Source organism: Brachyhypopomus gauderio, chromosome 12 (genome assembly GCF_052324685.1).
Source record: "Brachyhypopomus gauderio isolate BG-103 chromosome 12, BGAUD_0.2, whole genome shotgun sequence".
In the NCBI taxonomy this organism is placed as follows: domain Eukaryota; kingdom Metazoa; phylum Chordata; class Actinopteri; order Gymnotiformes; family Hypopomidae; genus Brachyhypopomus; species Brachyhypopomus gauderio.
Window position 1 is genome coordinate 8831165 of NC_135222.1, and position 19707 is coordinate 8850871.

The 19707-nt window shown below is 40.4% G+C and overlaps 1 protein-coding gene and 1 long non-coding RNA gene across 2 annotated transcripts in view; one reads left to right on the plus strand and one right to left on the minus strand.

Moving 5' to 3' along the window:
• Positions 1-6421: 6421 nt before the first annotated feature.
• Positions 6422-10074, minus strand: LOC143527725 (uncharacterized). The gene is made up of 3 exons (XR_013134250.1): positions 9556-10074; positions 8437-8541; positions 6422-7009 (listed from the first exon to the last, which is right to left on the minus strand). It is a non-coding gene; the product is annotated as an uncharacterized LOC143527725 (long non-coding RNA).
• A 329-nt stretch (positions 10075-10403) lies between these two features.
• Positions 10404-19707, plus strand: part of pcsk6 (proprotein convertase subtilisin/kexin type 6) — a 44188-nt gene continuing 34884 nt past the window's right edge. Inside the window, exons 1-5 of the mRNA XM_077022989.1 lie at positions 10404-10939; positions 12148-12252; positions 13490-13600; positions 18230-18373; positions 19078-19154. Of these exons, the coding sequence (XP_076879104.1) occupies positions 10784-10939; positions 12148-12252; positions 13490-13600; positions 18230-18373; positions 19078-19154 (593 nt within the window). The 5' untranslated portion in view covers positions 10404-10783. The remainder of the gene's footprint in view (positions 10940-12147; positions 12253-13489; positions 13601-18229; positions 18374-19077; positions 19155-19707) is intronic.

Below are 19707 nucleotides of genomic sequence, written 5' to 3' on the forward strand. Positions count from 1 at the left end.
ATGCTTAAGTTCATCATCACAGAATTTGACAGGCTATGTGTAGCTACCATCATTTGCTCTGGTTTGCATGATTGCTTCATAGCAACAGTGAAAGATGTGGTCATTCCTCCTGTGTGTGAGAATGTACATGCCACTGAAAGAGTCCTGCTTGCACAGTATGCTTTTGGTCTCTTCTTCGCAGGCTCTGTATCATGGACATGAACATGCTCACTGGGACAGATAGATAGACACACACACACACACACACACACACACACACACACACACACACACACACACACACTGTGGTGCTCTGCTCCATTTGGACTCTAACGCATTCACATGTGCCTGAGGGCCTTTAATAGTTGGATTGAATGGAATTCATTATGATTTTGTTTATTTTGTGTAATAGAATTTATTCACAATTCAGGTATTGATTTTGAGTAGAATGCATTTCTCTCCTCTGCACACTTGGTGCTTCCTGGTCTCCTCCATATACGTGTGTGTGTGTGTGTGTGTATGTGTATACACATATACACACACACACAGACCCACTCACACATACATGTATATGGAGCCATGTGCGTGCTGTAGTCCCTCCTCATGTTTTGTAACCCGGCCCCCTCGTTATTGTGTGCAGGTGTTTGTGTTTGGTCTTGGGTATTTAAGCCCGGTGTTTAGTCTATTTCTTTGCTGATTATTTTTTGTTGTATTCTCATGTATTGGATGTGTTACCTGGTATGTTTGAGTGTGCTTTCTTAGTTTATTTCTTCCAGTGTGTTATGGTTTGTACTTGTTTCCCCAAAGTATGTCTGTTAGTGTAGGATATGTCTTCTGTTTGGACCTTTAATGGATTTGACCCAAGCTTGCAGGATTCTACCTGTGCAACAAATCTAGTCGTGAAATTTCCTCGCTCATAAATATTTCACAGTAAGCTTTTAGCTGTATTATATAAAGGAAGTGTTTGGGAATGATAGCAACTCAGCCACGAAGTGGTAGGCCATGTAAACTGACGGAGTGGGGTCAGCGGATGCTGAAGCTAATAGTGCGATAAGGTCACCAACTTTCTGCAGAGTCAATCACTACAGTCAAAAATAAACAAACTCCTAAACCTTGTGGACAGCCTTGCCAGAATAGTTGAAGCTGTTCTAGCTGTAAAGGGTGGACCAATGTCATATCGAACCCTATGGATTAGGAATGGGATGTCACTTAAGCTCATATGTGATTCATGAAAGGTGAGCGAATACTTTTGGCAATATAGTGTGTGTAGGTACGCCTTTCCAACTGCTTAATAACGCAAAGTTTGAATCAGCCAATCACATGGCAGCAATTCAATGCTTTTAGGTGTGCAGACATGGTCAAGACAATCTGCTGCAGTTCAAAACAAGCATCAGAATGGGGAAGAAAGGTAATTTAAGTGACTTTGTACCTGGCATGGTTGTTGGTGCCTGACGGGCTGGTCTGAGTATTTCAGAAACTGCTGATCTATTGGGATTTTCACAACCATCTCTAGGGTTTACAGAGAATGGTCCCAAGTGAGTCGCAGTTCTGTGGGCGCAAATGCCTTATTCATGCCAGAGGTCAGAGGAGAATGGCCAGACTGGTTCACACCAGGTGCCACCTCTGTGAGCTTCAATTCACACAGGCTCACCAAAATTGGACAATCAAAGATTGCCTGGTCTGATGTGTCTCGATTTCTGCTGTGATATTCGGATGGTAGGGTCAGAATTTGGCATCAAAAACATGAAAGCATGGATCCATCCTGCCTTGAATCAACGGTTCAGGTTGGTGGTGGTGGTGCAATGGTGTGGGGGATATTTTTTTGTCACACTTTGGATGCATTAGTACCAATTGAGCATCGTGTCAACACCACAGCCTACCTGAGTATTGTTGCTGACCATGTCCATCCCTTTATGACCACAGTGTACCCATCTTCTGATGGCTACTTCCAGCAGGATAACACGCCATGTCATAAAGCACGAATCATCTCAGACTGGTTTCTTGGACACAACGAGTTCACTGTACTCGAATGGCCTCCACAGTCACCAGATCTCAATCCAATAGAGCAACTTTGGGATGTGGTGGAACGGGAGATTCGTATCATGGATGTGCAGACAACAAATCTGCAGCTACTGCGTGATGCTATCGTGTCAATATGGACCAGACTCTCTGAGGAATGTTTCCAGTACCTTGTTGAATCTATGCCATGAAGGATTAAGAGAGTTCTGAAGGCAAAATAGGGTCCAACCTGGTACTAAGGTGTACCTAATATATATATTTCGAGCTCAAACAAAACTTCGGACAAAACCCGACTCGTGATTTTTGTAAATAAAATACTGTTCGTGCTTTGGTCACATGCCGCTAGTTGGCATTGTTGATCAATGGGTTTTATAATTATATGTCAAGTTTGCTAACAAAGGCTTTGAGGAAACTGATTCATGATGTGTATTTCCTTTAGTACACAGTACACATCCCAAAAGCTTTCTCCTTCTTCTGACTTCCACTTCCTGTGTGTGTCCTTCTCTCTCTTTATCAGCAGATCACCAGAGTGTTGCTGAGAGCTGATGAGTGGAACTGTGCTGCCACACAGCTGATGTGATATGTGCTTGTTTTTGTGAACTAAGCCGGCTTGTGTATCACCAAGCCAACTTGGCATATAACTCACCTGACCTCCAGCAGGTGTGTTGGTTTGTGTGTGTCTGTGGAAGTATATCATTAGTACATTAACCAGTTCATCAGTACTCTGATCTGTGGAAGTGTATCATCAGTACGTTAACCAGTACATCAGGAGATCTCTCCACACACCTGGATGATCAAGTTGCAATTAAAGGGAAGGACAATGTGAATTATTATTGTTTATTAGCAGCATTGTGTTTGCTCTGCAGCTGCAGAGTCCTTTGGCATCTCCACTGGAATCTTACACAAAGATGCTGCTAAGCAACAAACAACTGATCAGAGTTTGCATATCTGCCATCCCATAATAGTTCTACTAATTTCTGAACAAAAATTTTGGTTTTTATCACTCAGCACTGCATGTGCGGTGTGTTTACCTTGTTCAATTGACACATCTTTAAAAAGTTTCTGCAGGTGCACATTCATCGTGTAAGGTGTCATGAAACCACTTGCAACTTACATCATCAACACCTTAATCAACACTAGAAGTTTATCACCGCAGTGCTAACTAAAGGGAGCAGAACTCAGAAAAGAGCTGAGAATGTGAGAACACATGGGGGGTAAGGGTTCATGGGGACTAGTTTTAACTACACTTGCGCCTGTTTGTGCATTTCTCGTGCTCCGGTTCCTATGGTGAGTTTGGGGCCGATTTTCTCCGCCGCAGCCCTGCTCAAAAGAACTTCTGTTTTCTAAAGCTTGCAGGAATCTGCGCCAGCCAAACCCCAAACAATTGCAGGGGGCTGATGTACAGAAGGGCTCTACAGAGGAAGGCTTGTCCTGAGATACCCCTGCAGCACCACAGAGCACTGAAAGCTGTGTACCATAATCTCAGGACAAATCCAGTGGAAAAGCATTATGGGGAGCCATGCTAGGACAGAAGCTTGTATTAAAATGGGAGACTCTTATTTCCAACCTGAGGTTCATTACAGTCATTGATTGACCTTGCCATTGATTTCTTGCTCATTTGCTGGAGTTAATTAACTTGTAGAAAAGCCTCAAGTGGCGTGACACTATGGACACTCTGGAACTTCATTAAAACCAGATCTGTGACTGGTGTACGCTGAGAATAATGAGAGAGATTCAACACAGAGGAAAGTATCTGTGTGCTGGGAGGTTAAAAACAATAGGTTAGAGACAATTTAACAGCAGATCATAATCATGAGAAATATAGAAATAAGATGTATAGTATATTTTGCTTTTCAGTTTATTTTATGAATTGCAAAACACAATTAACAAGCAAATAAATAAAACTAAAAACTAGTTTTGGGGGATCAGTGTTTAACAATTTTTATCAGTAATGTAAAGCAAATAACTATTACATCAGTAAAAATCTTCCATTAGCAAGAAGCTGGCATTCTTGAAGATATGAATTTCATATTGTGATAACATCAGCATGGCCGTTCTCTGATATATATATATATATATATATATATATATATATATATATATATATATATATATATGTTATATAAGCGTTAACCTTTTAAAGTGCTAACCTTTATAAGCACCCTTGTATAACCTTTGTAACAGCAAAACAGCTGTGTGCTTCATCTACTGAAATCCACTACTGGCCCTGGTATTAATTCATGTTTGGTAATAGTACACTGTAAAAAAAAACAGTTTTTTTACAGGTTTTTCCCAATAAATTTTACAGTTTTTTCCTGTATTTTAAAATGACAGGGAAAGTGTATTACAATTACCAGAACAAACTGTTTATTTAAAAATGTCATGTGATTTAACAAGAAAAATCTGTATAAATTAAATACATTATAAATCTGTTTTTTAACAATTCTTAGATAATAATTTTAACTAAACAAACTGTAAAAAGAAAGTAATATTGATTAATCTTAATGAGACAAAGTAATAGAATCTTCTGGAATTAATTTCAAGGAAATATTACAAGACAACATTGATGCATGTTTTAATTTAAGTTTTGACATGTTAAATATGTGATTTTCATGTTATAAAAGTGAGTAAAAAGTAAAATGTTCTTGACTGTGATTTATTTTTATATTTATAACATACATAAAGAGTTAAGGCGTTCCAGATCCATCTCATTTTCAATCCACTATTAAATATGCACTGTATCTGTATCACTGTATCTACACTGTAAACCCGGATTAGGTTTTAATAAATTATTTTAGTAATCATTAATTATTATTTCATGTTTCATAAAAAATATTGCCATTACTAAATAAAACTAGTTGTTATCATTATTGAGCTGAAATAGGCATTGCAATGATCATGTTAAGTAAAGATAACTGAATATGTTAAGTTTATGATTGGTAGGGGTGGGGCTTGTTTGAATCGGACCACTGCACAGTGTGCATGAAGAGTTGTTCTGGTTGTGCATATTGTTTGAAGAACCTTTCGTTATCACCCCGCTGCAGCCCAAATGCATGAGTTTTGAAATCAGTGTTTCTTCAAATGAGTATTTGCAACGTCAGCTTTCAGTGCATGTAACTTATTTAGTTAACGCGTAATATATTCTTATCGGTTCATATAGTGCTAGAACATGTGTCTGGCATTCCTGTCCGATCATAGTTTAACTATAACCGTAGCGTTGAAATGTGTGTTCTGACGGTTCGGAGTTTATGGCTCATTTTAACTATTAATGTTATATATATTTTTATATTGAAGCGTCGGTCCAATGGGGGACGGCTGTAACGTGGCTCGCGCCACGGAGCGAGGAGACGGACACAATCGCTGAGAAGAGCGAGATTTATTGCAGGGCATTCCACAATCGTCATCGTAGTGGCAGGCAGGGGTCATAACAGGAGAGCCATCAAGGTTGGACAGGTACAGGGGCATAACGACACGGAAAGCAACAAACGACAGCAGGGCAACACGAAACTGAGAAACACATAAACGGTCAGACATCCAAAACAACCGACAACCAGACTGGGGAAATACAGGGACTATATGAACACTGAACTAAACTAGGAACAGGTGGGGACGATTATGACAGGGGCGTGGCGGACAATCAGGGAATCTCAGAGACAACGAGCGGGGCAGGGTAAACAGGCACGGAACACAGACACGAGGGAACCCAGAGTGGCAGCCACGAGAGGGGGCGTTGCCCTACGTGACAACGGCGCTACTTCCCATGAGTCTCTGCGACTCCGGTATCGTTATCTGTTAATGTGATGTCTATGCATGTGTTGATTAATTGTGTACTTGATTATGTGCATTACTTGGTTTAAGTCCCCCTTCATCAATTTATGTAGTTGTACTGTGTGAATTATTCTATGCCATGTTTGTGTAGTGTTGTCGTGTTATTGCCGTTCTCTCATGTTTTGTGTCTAAATTAAGTCTCTTCTGCGTGATCGTGGGGTCTGGCGTGATTATGTTGTTGAGGCAGTTTGAATTTAAAAAGCCTTGTGTTGCGGTGGATCTGTTTGCTACCTCTCCTTCCTACACCACACTGCAATATTGTTATAATTGAATGTGAACTAGAGTAAAGACCACATTCAATTTTAGGAATATTTCCTTTAAAATGACAGTGTTGCATGTTAAGTGTTATAATCACCGTTTTTTTTTACAGTTTATGTATGTTTTTAAATTTACAGTACTTATCTGTTTTTTTACATAAACTGTAAAAAAACGGTAATTTTCTGGAAACGGGGGCGCCAGAAAATTGCCGTTTTTTTACAGTTTATGTATGTTTTTAAATTTACAGTACTTATCTGTTTTTTTACAGTAATTTTCTGGCGCCCCCATTTCCAGAAAATTACCGTTTTTTTACACTTTTTTTTTTTACAGTGTAGCAATTTTGATATTGATGTGAATGAAAATTACTGTAAAAATACAGTAAATTACTGTAACTGCCTGATTTCATTACCTGCCACCATGTGCCCTTAAACCATTAACACTGCAATTACAATGATTAAAATAATTTGCTCATTGTAAAATATGTAAATTAAGAATGCAAACAGTAACACCACATAATACTGATTTCACATTCATACTAAGACCTCTAAACAGTAGATGGCAGCACCTTATAGCAGTAAAAATATTGCACACTGCATAACATTCAAACATTAGATCATAAACCAACAAAGTCAAATTATGAAACGACTGCTGAACATTTACTATCTACTTCTGTTATTAACAGAGTAACTATGAGTAACTATGCTTAATCAGAGAACTCGTAATGTTGTAGTGTCACAGTGTCCCATTTGGATAACAGGACAGCACGAGTTTGGGAGAAAAGCCTTATAACACAGAGTATGGTAAATATGTGAAGCCCTGTTGAGTGCAGCATCACTCCATCTGTTGGTTCAGAGATATGATTCATAGGTAGAAACATAGCGCCACAGCCACCTCTGAACCTCATGCCCTAACCTGCCTGCCAACACTGTGGAGAAATGCGACATTATTAGACAGCCAAGCTATTTGGAGATGCGTACATACACACATTCTTGTACATTCTCTCTCTTTCGCCACCTCTCTGACAAACACACACACACACACACACACACACACACACCTATGTACATACAATTACACCTGCTAATGTCCAATACATGTGGGCAGCAAAGTTATTTAAATACCTCCCACTGGGGTTTGAAAGAGCTGTAAAGCTACAGGGTGGTATAGCGCGAGGTCATGCTGATTTTGAGCACGCTGCATCACTCACTGTGTACATGGGTAATACTGACACTACTGTCACACCACAGCAAATCAAGTGCCTGCCAACATCACGTGGTGGCACATCTAATTCTGGTTGATTGACTGAACGATTGATTAAACAATTGATCGATCGAATGATTGATGTGTGCAGACTGAGTCCATTAGAAAGTGACATGGTTTTGTTTATATGCTAATGCAACACTTAATCGTGGTATAACTCCATTTATATGCATGGAAAACATATACTTTGTCCTTTCAATTGATAAAAAATTGTAAAGTATGCAGAATATGTATATGGCACAAAATGTAGCAGTGTTAGTTAATGCACTATATGGCTGGGCTTCTTATTCATTCATAGCTTCATTATGGTCACTTTAATAGCATTAATTGTTCCCTGTTCTTGTCAGGGCTGCAATACTTGGCCACTGATCTACAAATAAATCAGAATGCATTAAATTAGTAGGTTTATGTGACCCAGTTAACGTGACTGACCAAACAACTGTTGAAAATGTCAGACTTTACAAATCAAAAGTAAAGGATACTTCAGTTACCTGTAGGGCTCATTTATTCCCTCCCATTGCTCAAGATAAATTATGTGCACTCAAAGCCACTGTTAAAAGCTGAGGCAATATTTCACTCCCAAGAAACCGATTGGCCGAACAATCGAATAACTTGAAGCGTGGCAGGCTACAGGAGCTTAGCCAGAAAATGTAATGTCTGCAGTTGGAACTTCGACATACAACTCCACTCGTAAATCCCGATTACACAGGCATTAAACACAAACTTTATTTTTTCATTTTCAAGGCAGACAATCAACAGTGAGTGTGTTAAGGTGTGACTAATTCCTTTTAAATGTGGTATACCCATGAAGTGCCATGCTTTGGAGCACCTACGTCTTGCAGTGCTAAAGCTTAACAACATTCTGTTTGCATGGACTTTCCCTGCAGGACTGTACGCTAAATTCAGGAGGTTTACACACATGATGCGTCAGCTGTTCACATGACAAAGGGATGTGAATAGAAGTGATGCCTGTCCAGGGTGATCTTGTGTTTTCTCATAAATTTGCATCTCCCTCGCACTGTCAGCCATTTCAGACCTCTCCATAATAACACACTGCATGCACGATTTACTGTGACTTTTTGTGGTACTCACGAATGTAATGATTAGGTTGGGATCCAGGGCCTATTTTGAGATGTGTGAACATAACTTTCGGCCATCTACTCTCCCGCTCCCCCGGGAAGACACAGATGGCATGACCTGAAAAGTAGAGTGAAAAATGCACCAGAATTTGTAATCAAAATTTGGCCTCAGCTTCAATCACATGCATCAAATATTCACTGGTATATAAACCATGTAGTCAGTGCAGGTGCCATGAAGACTCAGCAAAGAAAAAAAGAAACGAGGCACTACTGAATACGGCAGAAAAAATCAAGTGTGTGTGATTGGATGTAAAAGGTTGTAACTGTGTTAATCATATGGGTATGTTGAAAGGCGATACATATGTAAACTTCATTCATTCAACTATTCAACAGTGTAATTTATTAACTAGAGTTTGAGTGTAACAGTGCTGAAGCTGATGAAAATGTGGTTCTGTTAAAGAAATTAAATCTGTCACCATCTGAACTGATTGTCTAATGGAGTTTTCTCTCAGAACATTTTAGTAATGTTAAGGAGCTTCCATTTGTAGATTTGTAATCATTTTAAGTAATTTTCTGCAATTAGTCTAGTTGGAATGTAGTATGTAACAAATTCTTCCATTAATTCTTCAATTTCTTGTTTTGTGTAAGTACTGAATGCACTCAAGTACTTGAAAAATGGGTCTTCCCAGTGCTGTGTTCAATCATCCCAGCCACTACCCGCAAATTCAAGAGAGCTTTTCAAAAAAATAAAACAGCGATACAGTGGTCCCTTTGACGCCAATTCATTTACTCTCCACCATCGGCCACTTCACACGAACTCCATACGAACCTTACCTGTTCTGCACATACATGAAGTTAAACTTATTTTCTTTTCACTGTAATTTTCCTTCTGACATTGTTGTTCGGTAAGATGTTATTTGGCTCTTGAAATTTGGGCTCATCTTCCCAAACCCACAGTGGTGTAGTGATCATCACAAATGGTAAACAGGGCTGCACAGTAATGATTATTGCTATGCAGGACTGCCTTTAGCAAACATCTATATTAAGCCCAGTGGCTTAAATGCTAAACCGTGACTGTGGCCTCTTAATGTGGGTGCCCAGAGGCCTGCTGAGAACTTTGTATTACCCTTACCTGGCCTCCCGCAGTAAATGACTGTGCAGACTGCAAATCCTGCATTTCCCCAGGAAGCTCGATTCCGACAAGCGTGTACATTGTAAATAATAGGCTAGGGAGCTGGTTTATGACATGACATAATAGCTTGTGTCTCATTACAGAGCAGCCCACCGTTTCCAATGATAGCACACTAGTTACAAAAGAAACTGGTGTCATGAATTATGCATCACAGGTAGATTATGAGCAACTGACAAGTGAGCCTATACAATAATGTCGTTCTATTTCAGGTGCAGCAGGCCTACTGTAGATCTGTTTCTACCTGAACACAGTTTGACTCGGATATTAATTTGTACACAAAAATCCTTCCCATTAAATGATTAAACTACCTATAACGAACACGCTAATTTGGCCACTTTTTTGATATTGCATTAACATCAGAAAGATTTTACGAGTGTAAATTATTCGGAGCAGAAGATAAATTGTTTACGCACCACCACCATCTGGAATCAATGACTGACACACGCAGAGTACTGAAGCATTGCGTTTGAAGCAGTGTTAACACATAATGATGGTTTTGATAGATATGCCTATAGATCTAGAACTAGTGATGCAACTGTAGTAGATTTAGAGTTTCTGCACGCGTTATACCATACAATGGAGGAACAGTTTGTTTAAAACACTTCGATTAAGAAAAACAACAAAAAAGGGGGTAAGGACAACGGCGTCGACGACAACAGCAACATCGAAACTCGGAGCTAATCTAAATTCCTGGTGTCTGAATCCTTAGCTCACTCTGGTGGAAAGTAGAACCTAAACTCGCTCGAGCGAGTTTTGACACGAAAGAAGCTCCGTCAAATTTGCTACCGCACGCTTTGAAGTGCGCGATCCGCGGAGTGTCGCGAGCTGGAGAGTTTTACCGCACTCTCTGCTGTTATAGGCTGCCTGATACGACTTGTCATTGGCTCATTTCGCACACTCTGCTGTTGAGCAGTGGCGCGTGCTTGACATTGATTTCAATTCATTGATTTAAATGATAAACAGTAAATTGTTATTGTGAATGGGTTGGTAGTTAGAAGTGCAGGCGCGAAAATGACATTAGGAATGTATTGTATTTTGGACTGAGAACAACTGATGTTCGTTCACGGTGCCGCGTGCCCTCGTGCGTTTTGATGAGGTTTTTGGATTTCCAACATCAGCAGTGTTTCCGTCATCATAAAGTTAATAGCTTAGGACTGTCGGCGAAAAAATGCATTTGTTTGTTGTTTTGATGTCAACTTTTGTTGTGTGTGAAACATTGTCCTCTCGGAGCGTTTTTACCAATCACTGGGCTGTACGAATCACAGGAGGATCTGAAGAGGCTAATAAACTTGCTTCAAAATATGGCTTCACTAATTTGGGTCAGGTAAGGTTTTACAGAATTTACTTTTTGTAAGAATTCACAGACGCACTACTAGAAGGAATCTAGTTCTTGAGATGTGCTGTTAATTTTGTTTCTGTAAAGCAATTACTCCCTACCGTAACGGCACAACTTGCTTTATATCCTACTGCACATCTGATACGTAGTTTGAGATTAACTGCGCTTTGGTTGAACGTACATTACCTTAAAAATGTTGTGACGAGTCGAAATATAGTTTTGAAGGTGCTTAGTAGCTTTCTGCCTGAAGACTGACCATTTTTATTTACTAACTTAACAACGTATACGTCCGAAAGTTCGTATCAGCACCAGGTACTCTGCGTCTGGAAGGAGGCGGCAGGTGGTGTGTAAATTGGGAAATGTTCCGATTATATCTTACAGTGTCAGACTGGTTTTTCGACTTAGCTCATCCCGGAACCCCAGTCTACATTTTCGAAGTCGTTAAACCTAATATTTAATGTCGATGAATAGCTTTGATAACATATCACAGTGGAGAACATCTCTACAGGAGTCCATTGAGCCACTTTTAAACGTGCACATTTCTTTTTAAATAACTTTTATTAACGTATACATTTTTGCATATATAATTGTAGCCTATATGCTATAGATATTAGTGGAATAAAAGAAAGATGAATGGGGGGAAAAAGTTTTGGTTGTGATGATGCACCGTTGGGAAGGGGTCTTTCCAGATGCACACATTCCTGCATGCATTTTTATGCATAAAGTCTGATCTCATGTTTTCACCTGGCAAAACTTTAATAAAATATACATTACATGACTTAATGATGAAAAAGTTGGGAAGTCCTATTTTTTTATTACAAATTGGGACGTATACTGTGTTAGCTGAGTATTTTGTTTGGTGTAAATCCCTGTAAATCCCCAGTGTTCCAGATCTGGAGTGCCTTAAACTGTAAGAGCCAATAAGGGCAGAAGGCTCCAGCTCACTGAACTCCAGTGGCCATCACACCTCCTGCTGTTCCCCATATGCTCCCTCCTCTATTTGCTGTTACTATTAGAATGAAACAACTTCCTAAGAGAATCCAAGGTGGCGAATGGTGATGCACACCATTTGCCAGTTGAGTGTGACCGTTTTTGGGCGGTTTAATCCCATCACCCCTCAGCAGACCCCTTTGAGCCCTCTATATTCCGTGAGGCTTCACAGTCATTTGCTTCTCTGTTTTGTTTGATGGACTCAGATTGGGGGTCTGGAAGACCATTACCATTTCCATCACAGTCGCGTGGTGCGCAGGTCCACCTTTGCTACCAGGGGCGCCCACAGCTTCATCCATATGGACCCCAAGGTGAGTTGTTTCCTTCCACAGACTCCGGCCCCCACCCCAGAAACCCTCCGCCCACGCTAACTGATGCACTTCAGAAGCTCTCACCAATTTTTACTTTAGGAAACGACAAACCACAATGGGTTCAGACCCATTAATATGACGGGCAGCCTGTTTGTCTGCGATTCCATTTGACAGTGCAGCCAGGCATTCAGAATCAAGCTGTTTCCCGGGGCCTGGAAACCAGCCCTCTCCCGCTAAGATTATCCCCTCCCGACAGCCGGGATCTCGGGAGTAATAAAACCTGCGATGCAGGTCTATTGGTGGGCGGCTTTGCAAAGACTCTCTGATCGTATCACGCCTCGTGCCGTGTGTACAAATGGAGCGGCATGGCAAATACCCAGCAACCCCTTTCATCAGTGTCTGGCTGCAGGTGGAGGCCCACATGCATTCTGCGTTGAATGTTTGTCATCCACTACAAGAAGCTGTCGGCCTGTAAAGATGTGCTGCTCTTCCTGTATTCGCCCTTCTGTTTTCACAAAGGAATGGCTACCTTCTGACATGTCTGATGGAATGGAGCACAGAGATTGCATATAAATAGCTCTTTGTGCTCGTGCTATGGATGTTCAGTACCGTGGGCAGCTAATTTCTACAGATTTATGAGTGTGGCACTTTACCAAGAAAGGAAGACATTTAAATTTAACAGGATAGATGAAATTATTCACGCTGTCCTGTCAAGCTGTTGAAAAAGACCATCTGAGATTTTAGTCGATCCACAATTTCAAGTAGTTCATTGCTGAGAGAGATTTTAAGCATGCTTGGTTGACTTTTTCACTTAGTGGAGTGATTATTATCATGCTTTATTTACTGCTACTGATCTCACCCTAATTGAATTCAGCCAAGTGCATATTAATAGTGGATATAGGCACAGCGATATAGGCATAGATGTGTTGCATTCTTTCTCATTAACATTCCTTTGAAATAGCATGGCACTTAGATCGCCTGACAGTTTGTGATGGCATGTCTGTTGGTATAGATTTCATGATCAAACTGTCTTACTTTCCAAATCCTGATTTTCAGATATAACAACCTTCTTGAGGACAGTAGTTTTGGCTAGAAACAGGAGATGGTAGAGAATGTAAGCCAACAAATGCCGTCTATTTTTTTTCCACAGTGCTGTTTATTCTCAGGCAGGTGTGACTGAAATGTTTAGTCTGTTGTAGAGGGCACAGTCTGATGAAGCTCTGCTGTGTTTGCCCAGGTCGACTGGATCCAGCAACAGATAGTAAAGTCTCGCGTGAAGCGCCATGCCCGCAGTGACCTAGATTTCATCTACTTCAATGACCCCAAGTGGTCGAACATGTGGTATATTGTAAGTACTTTGATTTATTCTAGTCCCCAGAACATCATACACTGCACATTTTGTTTTGTGTTGCTACTGGTCTAAAACACCCAATTCAACTCAATTAGGTGTCACTGAGGAGTTTTCTTCTGACTTAATGTTGATGGCTTTGTAATTTTATGCTCAATGTCAGTTCCAAATGGGACATTTCAGAGTAGGAGAGTTCATTTTGGCATTAATAGCTCAATATATTTCTTTATTATTTCTGCTGGTTTTATGAAGCAGATAGTAAGACCACATAATCATGGACAAATATAACTCCTAATATACAAATATTACTTTGAGAATGAATGACTTAAAAATAAATAGCTTAATTAAGACAGATTAAATACATAGTTCACTGAGTTAGCAGTCTATTAAGTCCTCAAATTACCCAGCCGACATAATAAATGTAATAAATTGTTATGGTCTGACAGAACCCCTTGTAAATATATAAAGATGTGCTGTGATATATGCTTTTCTCTATAAAAGGCCCCTGTTTGCCTTTAGAGTCCTGAGACCTTGTTCATTTTCTGCATAGTTCTTACTTAGATGAAGAGCAAACAATGTTGTCTCTTCCTGCCACCTTCACAATGTCATTTTGAACCAGGAGAAGATGAGAAGATTACTCACAATACCTCCACCACGGCCCTTCTGTGCAAAGCCTTTCTCTCCGGCCACTGGTTTTGTCATGACCAGCAATGTAAGCAGCAAAATGTGACCAAGCACACTACTCTGGAAGTGGGCATGTCTTACAGACAGGCAAATGCATCAACTTCTAGCTACTCGTCAATCTGTCCATGCATCAGCCACTGACATGTATTTTTCTTTACAAACACGGATGCTTTTCTTCACCATGTCCCTACACTTGCTGTCCTCACGCAGTGAACTGTGTTGGGAATGGATGCAGCGTGTGACAGACACATATCCATGAAATTGGTTTCATATAAAACAGGTGAAATGGCTTCATAACTACTGATGAATTTCAATGCTTTGCAGAGATTACTCTTATGAGGTTTAGAGGTTGGGGTGTTTGGGGTGTTATTGTTGGATATTAAGGATCATAAGGACTTACTAGTGTAATTAACATATGTAAAATGATTATTTCACTGGGTTTACATCACATTGTTCTGACATTGTTTATTTAATTTATTGGATGATTTGAAACACGTATAATACTGTGCTGCAGCTATTATACATTTAAAACAGAGGATTTGAAGACAGTAAGGCTCTAATTTCCACCATGTATTTTATTCCTCATCAAATAAAACACAAGGACAGAATACAGCAAAACTGAGTCAACAGCCCATAACAGACGAAATGTCTCTATTTAAATTTTTCAACATGTTTACAAATGACATTAAAATACGCAGTGTTGCATTTGCAGTGCATTTGCTTGATTCGAATGTATTAATTGTCAATACAATAAAAACCAAACTTCCAAAAAACTAATCAAAACAGTGGATACATGTGGCCCCAACACATTCTATTGTGATCCCTCTCACCCTCTCACAAAAACCGTATAATCACCTAGTAAAGAGTGAAATAATTCACAGATAAGATACACTCATTTTTATATAAATAACATCGTTTAATAACACTTTAATTATCTCAAATGATGTACCTAGTTTTATTATAGAGATGAAAAGAATAACAAGATTTTCCTATTTATATCATAGCCATCTGCTGACAAGGACATTTTTAACAATTGTAAAGACAACTGAATCATCAGCATCTAAAATGATGACTTGTACAGGCTGATTTTAAATCACTGATATGCAATAAAAAACAAGGGTCCCAGTTCTCTCTTGTTCTCCATTGTGGTATGCCACACTCATAATTCTTGGCTCAGAAACGGTTACACACATGTGATTCTGATTAAAGCATAAACAGATTCCAGCAGTTCCTGAAAACTATTGCTAATGAATTCTCTGAAAAGAAACGTCTCGGTGACTGTCTTGAGCTCTGTGATCAGTGAATAAACATTTGCGTGTTGTCTGGCTGCTTTTACCAATCAGGAACTTTCTCTCAGGATGTAGTCCTCACTGCCTGTGAATTATTTCCCATGTGCATGAGCAACACATACAAGGACAAGCGTGGTGCTTTGGAGAGATGTTTGGAAGGAGAGCTGAAGAGCAAGAGAGTGGGCTCTTGGGCAGATATCCACAAGAACATGTCTTAAGGCAGCTTTAAATGAATTCTCAGGACGTTGTGCTACTTAGTACATTTTCCTTCGCCCTGTTGAGAAAAATCTGTAGCATTGCAGCAGGTGGTGACTTTTAAAGTATAGGACAGCGAATGTGGCATTACCTAGATTAGGCCTTTGTTTTTCTTTTGCCTTTTGTCTTTCTAAATATTCTCTAAGGGAGTTGCCGACATCAGTAAGGGAAATTTCTGGAATATGCAAATTCACACACGTACAAAGCACCAGTTCACCCATAATAGTCCCATAAGGCAAATACCAGGAGATGATTCAGCACAATTCTGTATATGCACACATTGGCAATTCAAAGATATTTGGAGATAAGCTCCTAATTACTAGTTTATTCCAACTCAGAATTTCTGCATGCAAAGTAAATAGCATCAAAAGGGTTTCATCAGTTACTTTGACCAAATCCTAGCAGTAGACTGAACATACTCAGGCCAGATCCTTTTTGTCAAGCCTGTTAGAGGAAAGGGGATATACACAGAGCGACACAAGGACAGTCACGCCTCTTCATCTGAATAAACATGAACATTCTAATTTGTGGCTTTGTGCTGTAAGTCACAAGGTCACTGGAAGCAATAAAGGCTTATAGAAAATGAGGAGGGTGAGGACTATGTCCCTATTGTCCTTCTGGGATTCACAAGTAACCCTCACTTCACAGGGCTTATCTCTAATGCTGACTGAAAACACTACCCTGTTCTTGCACGATTGAGCCCGCTGCATTGTTTACGAGTGCCCTGCATGCTACGTGTTGTATGCTTGGCTAGGCAAAGTCAGGCAAGCAAGGTTTGTTTATATAGTATATTTTGTACATGATGCAATTCAATGTGCTTAACAAATAAAATAAAATGTGAAAATACAATTGATTTAACCAAAACCAGATGACAAAATCTTCAATAGATGGAAAACAATTAAATTATTAAGCATGTATACATCCATTTCTCAAGAAATGAAGGGAACACTTAATCATCACAGTATAACACCAAGTTAATTAAACTTCAAGGATTTCAATCTGTCCAGTTAGGAGCATAAAAGATTGTGAATCAATTTCACCTGCTTTCGTACAATTGGAAGCCACAACAGATGCATTGGAGAAGCAACAGCAAGACAAGCCCGAAAAGGAACGGTTCTGCAGGTGGTGGCCACAGGAAATGACTCTATCCTGATCCTTCTTGATTGATTCTTCTCTGCAGCAATGTCGTTTTGTGTTTTGCTAGTGTCCTTTTGTACCTGCACCCTATTCAGGCAGTCCAGCTCAGCCAGCATCCATACGTCCCTTCATAAGAAGGTTTGCTGTGTCTCCCAGCACAGCTTCAAAAGCATAGAGGAGATACCAGGACATGGGCTGTTACAGGAGAAGAGCAGGACGGGGCCAGAGAGACATCAACCCAGCAGCAGGACTGGTATCTTCTCCTTTGTGTGAGGAGGATCAGGAGGAGCATTGCTAGAACCATATAAAATGACCTCCGGTGGTCTACTGCTGTGCATAATTCTGACCAAACTCAGAAGCAGACTCCAAGAAGGTGTCATCAGGGCTTGAAGTCCTCTGGTCCTTTGTGCTGCTCACAACCCAGCTCTGTGCAGCTTGATTGGCATTTGCAAGAGAACACCAGAATTGGCAGGTGCCCTGTTATCTTCACAGACGTGAGCAGGTTCACACTAAGCCCATGTTATGCATGTAGAAGAGTCTAGAGGCATGAATGCTGCCTGCAATATCATCCAACCATCCGATATCATCCAGTTTGGCAGTGGATCAGTGATGAGGAGGCATATCCTTAGAGGGTTGGTACCGGGATGAAATCCTCACAGCCATCAGTCTGACCTTACATTGGTGAAGAGGAACCTGGGATCCTCAGAGTGCTTGACAATGCCCAGCCTCATGTGGCCATGAGTGTGTAAACATGTCCTGGATGATGAAGAAGGCATTTATGCTATTCACTGGCCCTCACGTTCCGCAGACCTTAATCCAGCTGAGAGCCTCTGGGACATTATGAGTGCATCCAACACGTACAAGTAGCACCACGGGCTGTCCAAAAGCTCACTGATGCCCTGACCCAGGTCTGGTAGGAGGTCTCTCAGGACACCATCTGCAGTCTCATCAGGAGCATGCTCAGATGTTGTCTGAGCACATATAGACATGTGGGGACCATGCATGCTGTTATGAGTTAATGTGATGAAATTCATGCAAATTGGATCAGTAACAATTAATATTATTTAAGAAGTAAAAAGTATTACCAATTTACATAACATAATGTAGTTTATATGTACTTCATGATGCAACTTGTTATTCACGTGTTCATTGGACAGAATGTATCAAAGAGAGTATGGATAAGTGAAGGTGGAACACTGTTGGTCCCTGAAACTGTGAGCCATCGCCACTGCAAAATATGACGTAAGCTTTTGTTATTTTTCAGCACTGCGGTGATACAACGAGCCGATGCCGTTCAGAAATGAACATTCTGGCAGCCTGGCAGCGGGGCTATACGGGCCGAAATGTCGTCGTCACTATCCTGGACGATGGGATAGAGAGGAACCACCCTGACCTAGCCCAGAACTACGTGAGTATCCAAAATGGTTGCCCACTCCCTTTGTAGTACATGACACATTGGACAAACTACTGACTCCCTGCCCCTCAAACTAGCTTCTTTATCAGTAGTCTTTGTGTAAGAAAATGACTTTGTGTAAGAAAATGACAAAGTAACTACAGACAATGATGTTACTCCTGTAAAATCACTTGTCTTTGGCTTTGGCTGGACTTACCTCCTGTCCCCCTAAACACTTTACTTGCCTGTGCCATGTACACAGTAGATTGTTGATCTGGGAGACCACAGCAAGGGCTTTGTGCTATGACTCTCTGCTGTGTCCCATTGCAGTTTCCTGTCATAAATACATTTCATCTCTCCACCTGACACTTTGGATTACATCGCTAACTTATGGTCTGTGTGGAGCCCGATTTATTAGTCTCTCTCTAATATGGCAAAAGATTAGAGATGGATGACAATGTGTATGAGACAATGTCAAATTATCCAAATGTGTATGTATGTATGTGTGTGTATGTATGTGTATTATGTATGTGTGTGTGTGTGTGTATATATATATATATATATATATACATACATACACACACACACACACACACACACACACACACACACACACAGACACAGATACACACACACACACACTGTATATTCCCCCTTTTTATAGCTGCTGCCCAGGGTAATTTGTTTGATCTTTTCCCTCCCTTTTTGCTTGTACTTAGGACCAGCTAGCCAGCTACGATGTTAACGGCAACGACCATGATCCGACACCGAGATACGACTCTAGCAACGAAAACAAGTCAGTGCCATCGACACTTTTTGGACACTTTTTTTGGACACTTTTTTGGCTGGTTTTCAGTTTCATTCCTTTAAAAAATGATCAGCAAATTAAATTAATTACTTCAAGGCTTGTTAGGCGTGTTTGATAGAAGTACTAGTCTAATTACCGTACTACTGATGCTTGTGTTATTTCTTTTGTCACAAACAGCGACATGTGCATGTGACGCTGTCAAATTCGCCAAGGCCAGTAAACCCGCTAATAAGCTCAGTGTTAGCAAAGCCTATCTATTGTATATGCAAAGAGGAATCAAATCCCAAAAGCCCCAGGCTTAGATTGCTTGACTTTCTTTGTTACATTATTTACGTCACATTGTCACATCCGTTTTTATCGTTTACTGTCCAAGGAGTCAAAATCATCAACGACAATGGTCTAAAATAAACAGTTGGGGTACACTTTCATATGGTTTCATTAGGACAGGGTTGCCTTGTTGAGCCAAGGTACAGGGACGGTGCGGATCTTGCAGGACTGAGAGTGTCGTGGAGTCTAATTGAAAATGCCATTTGCTCTTTGA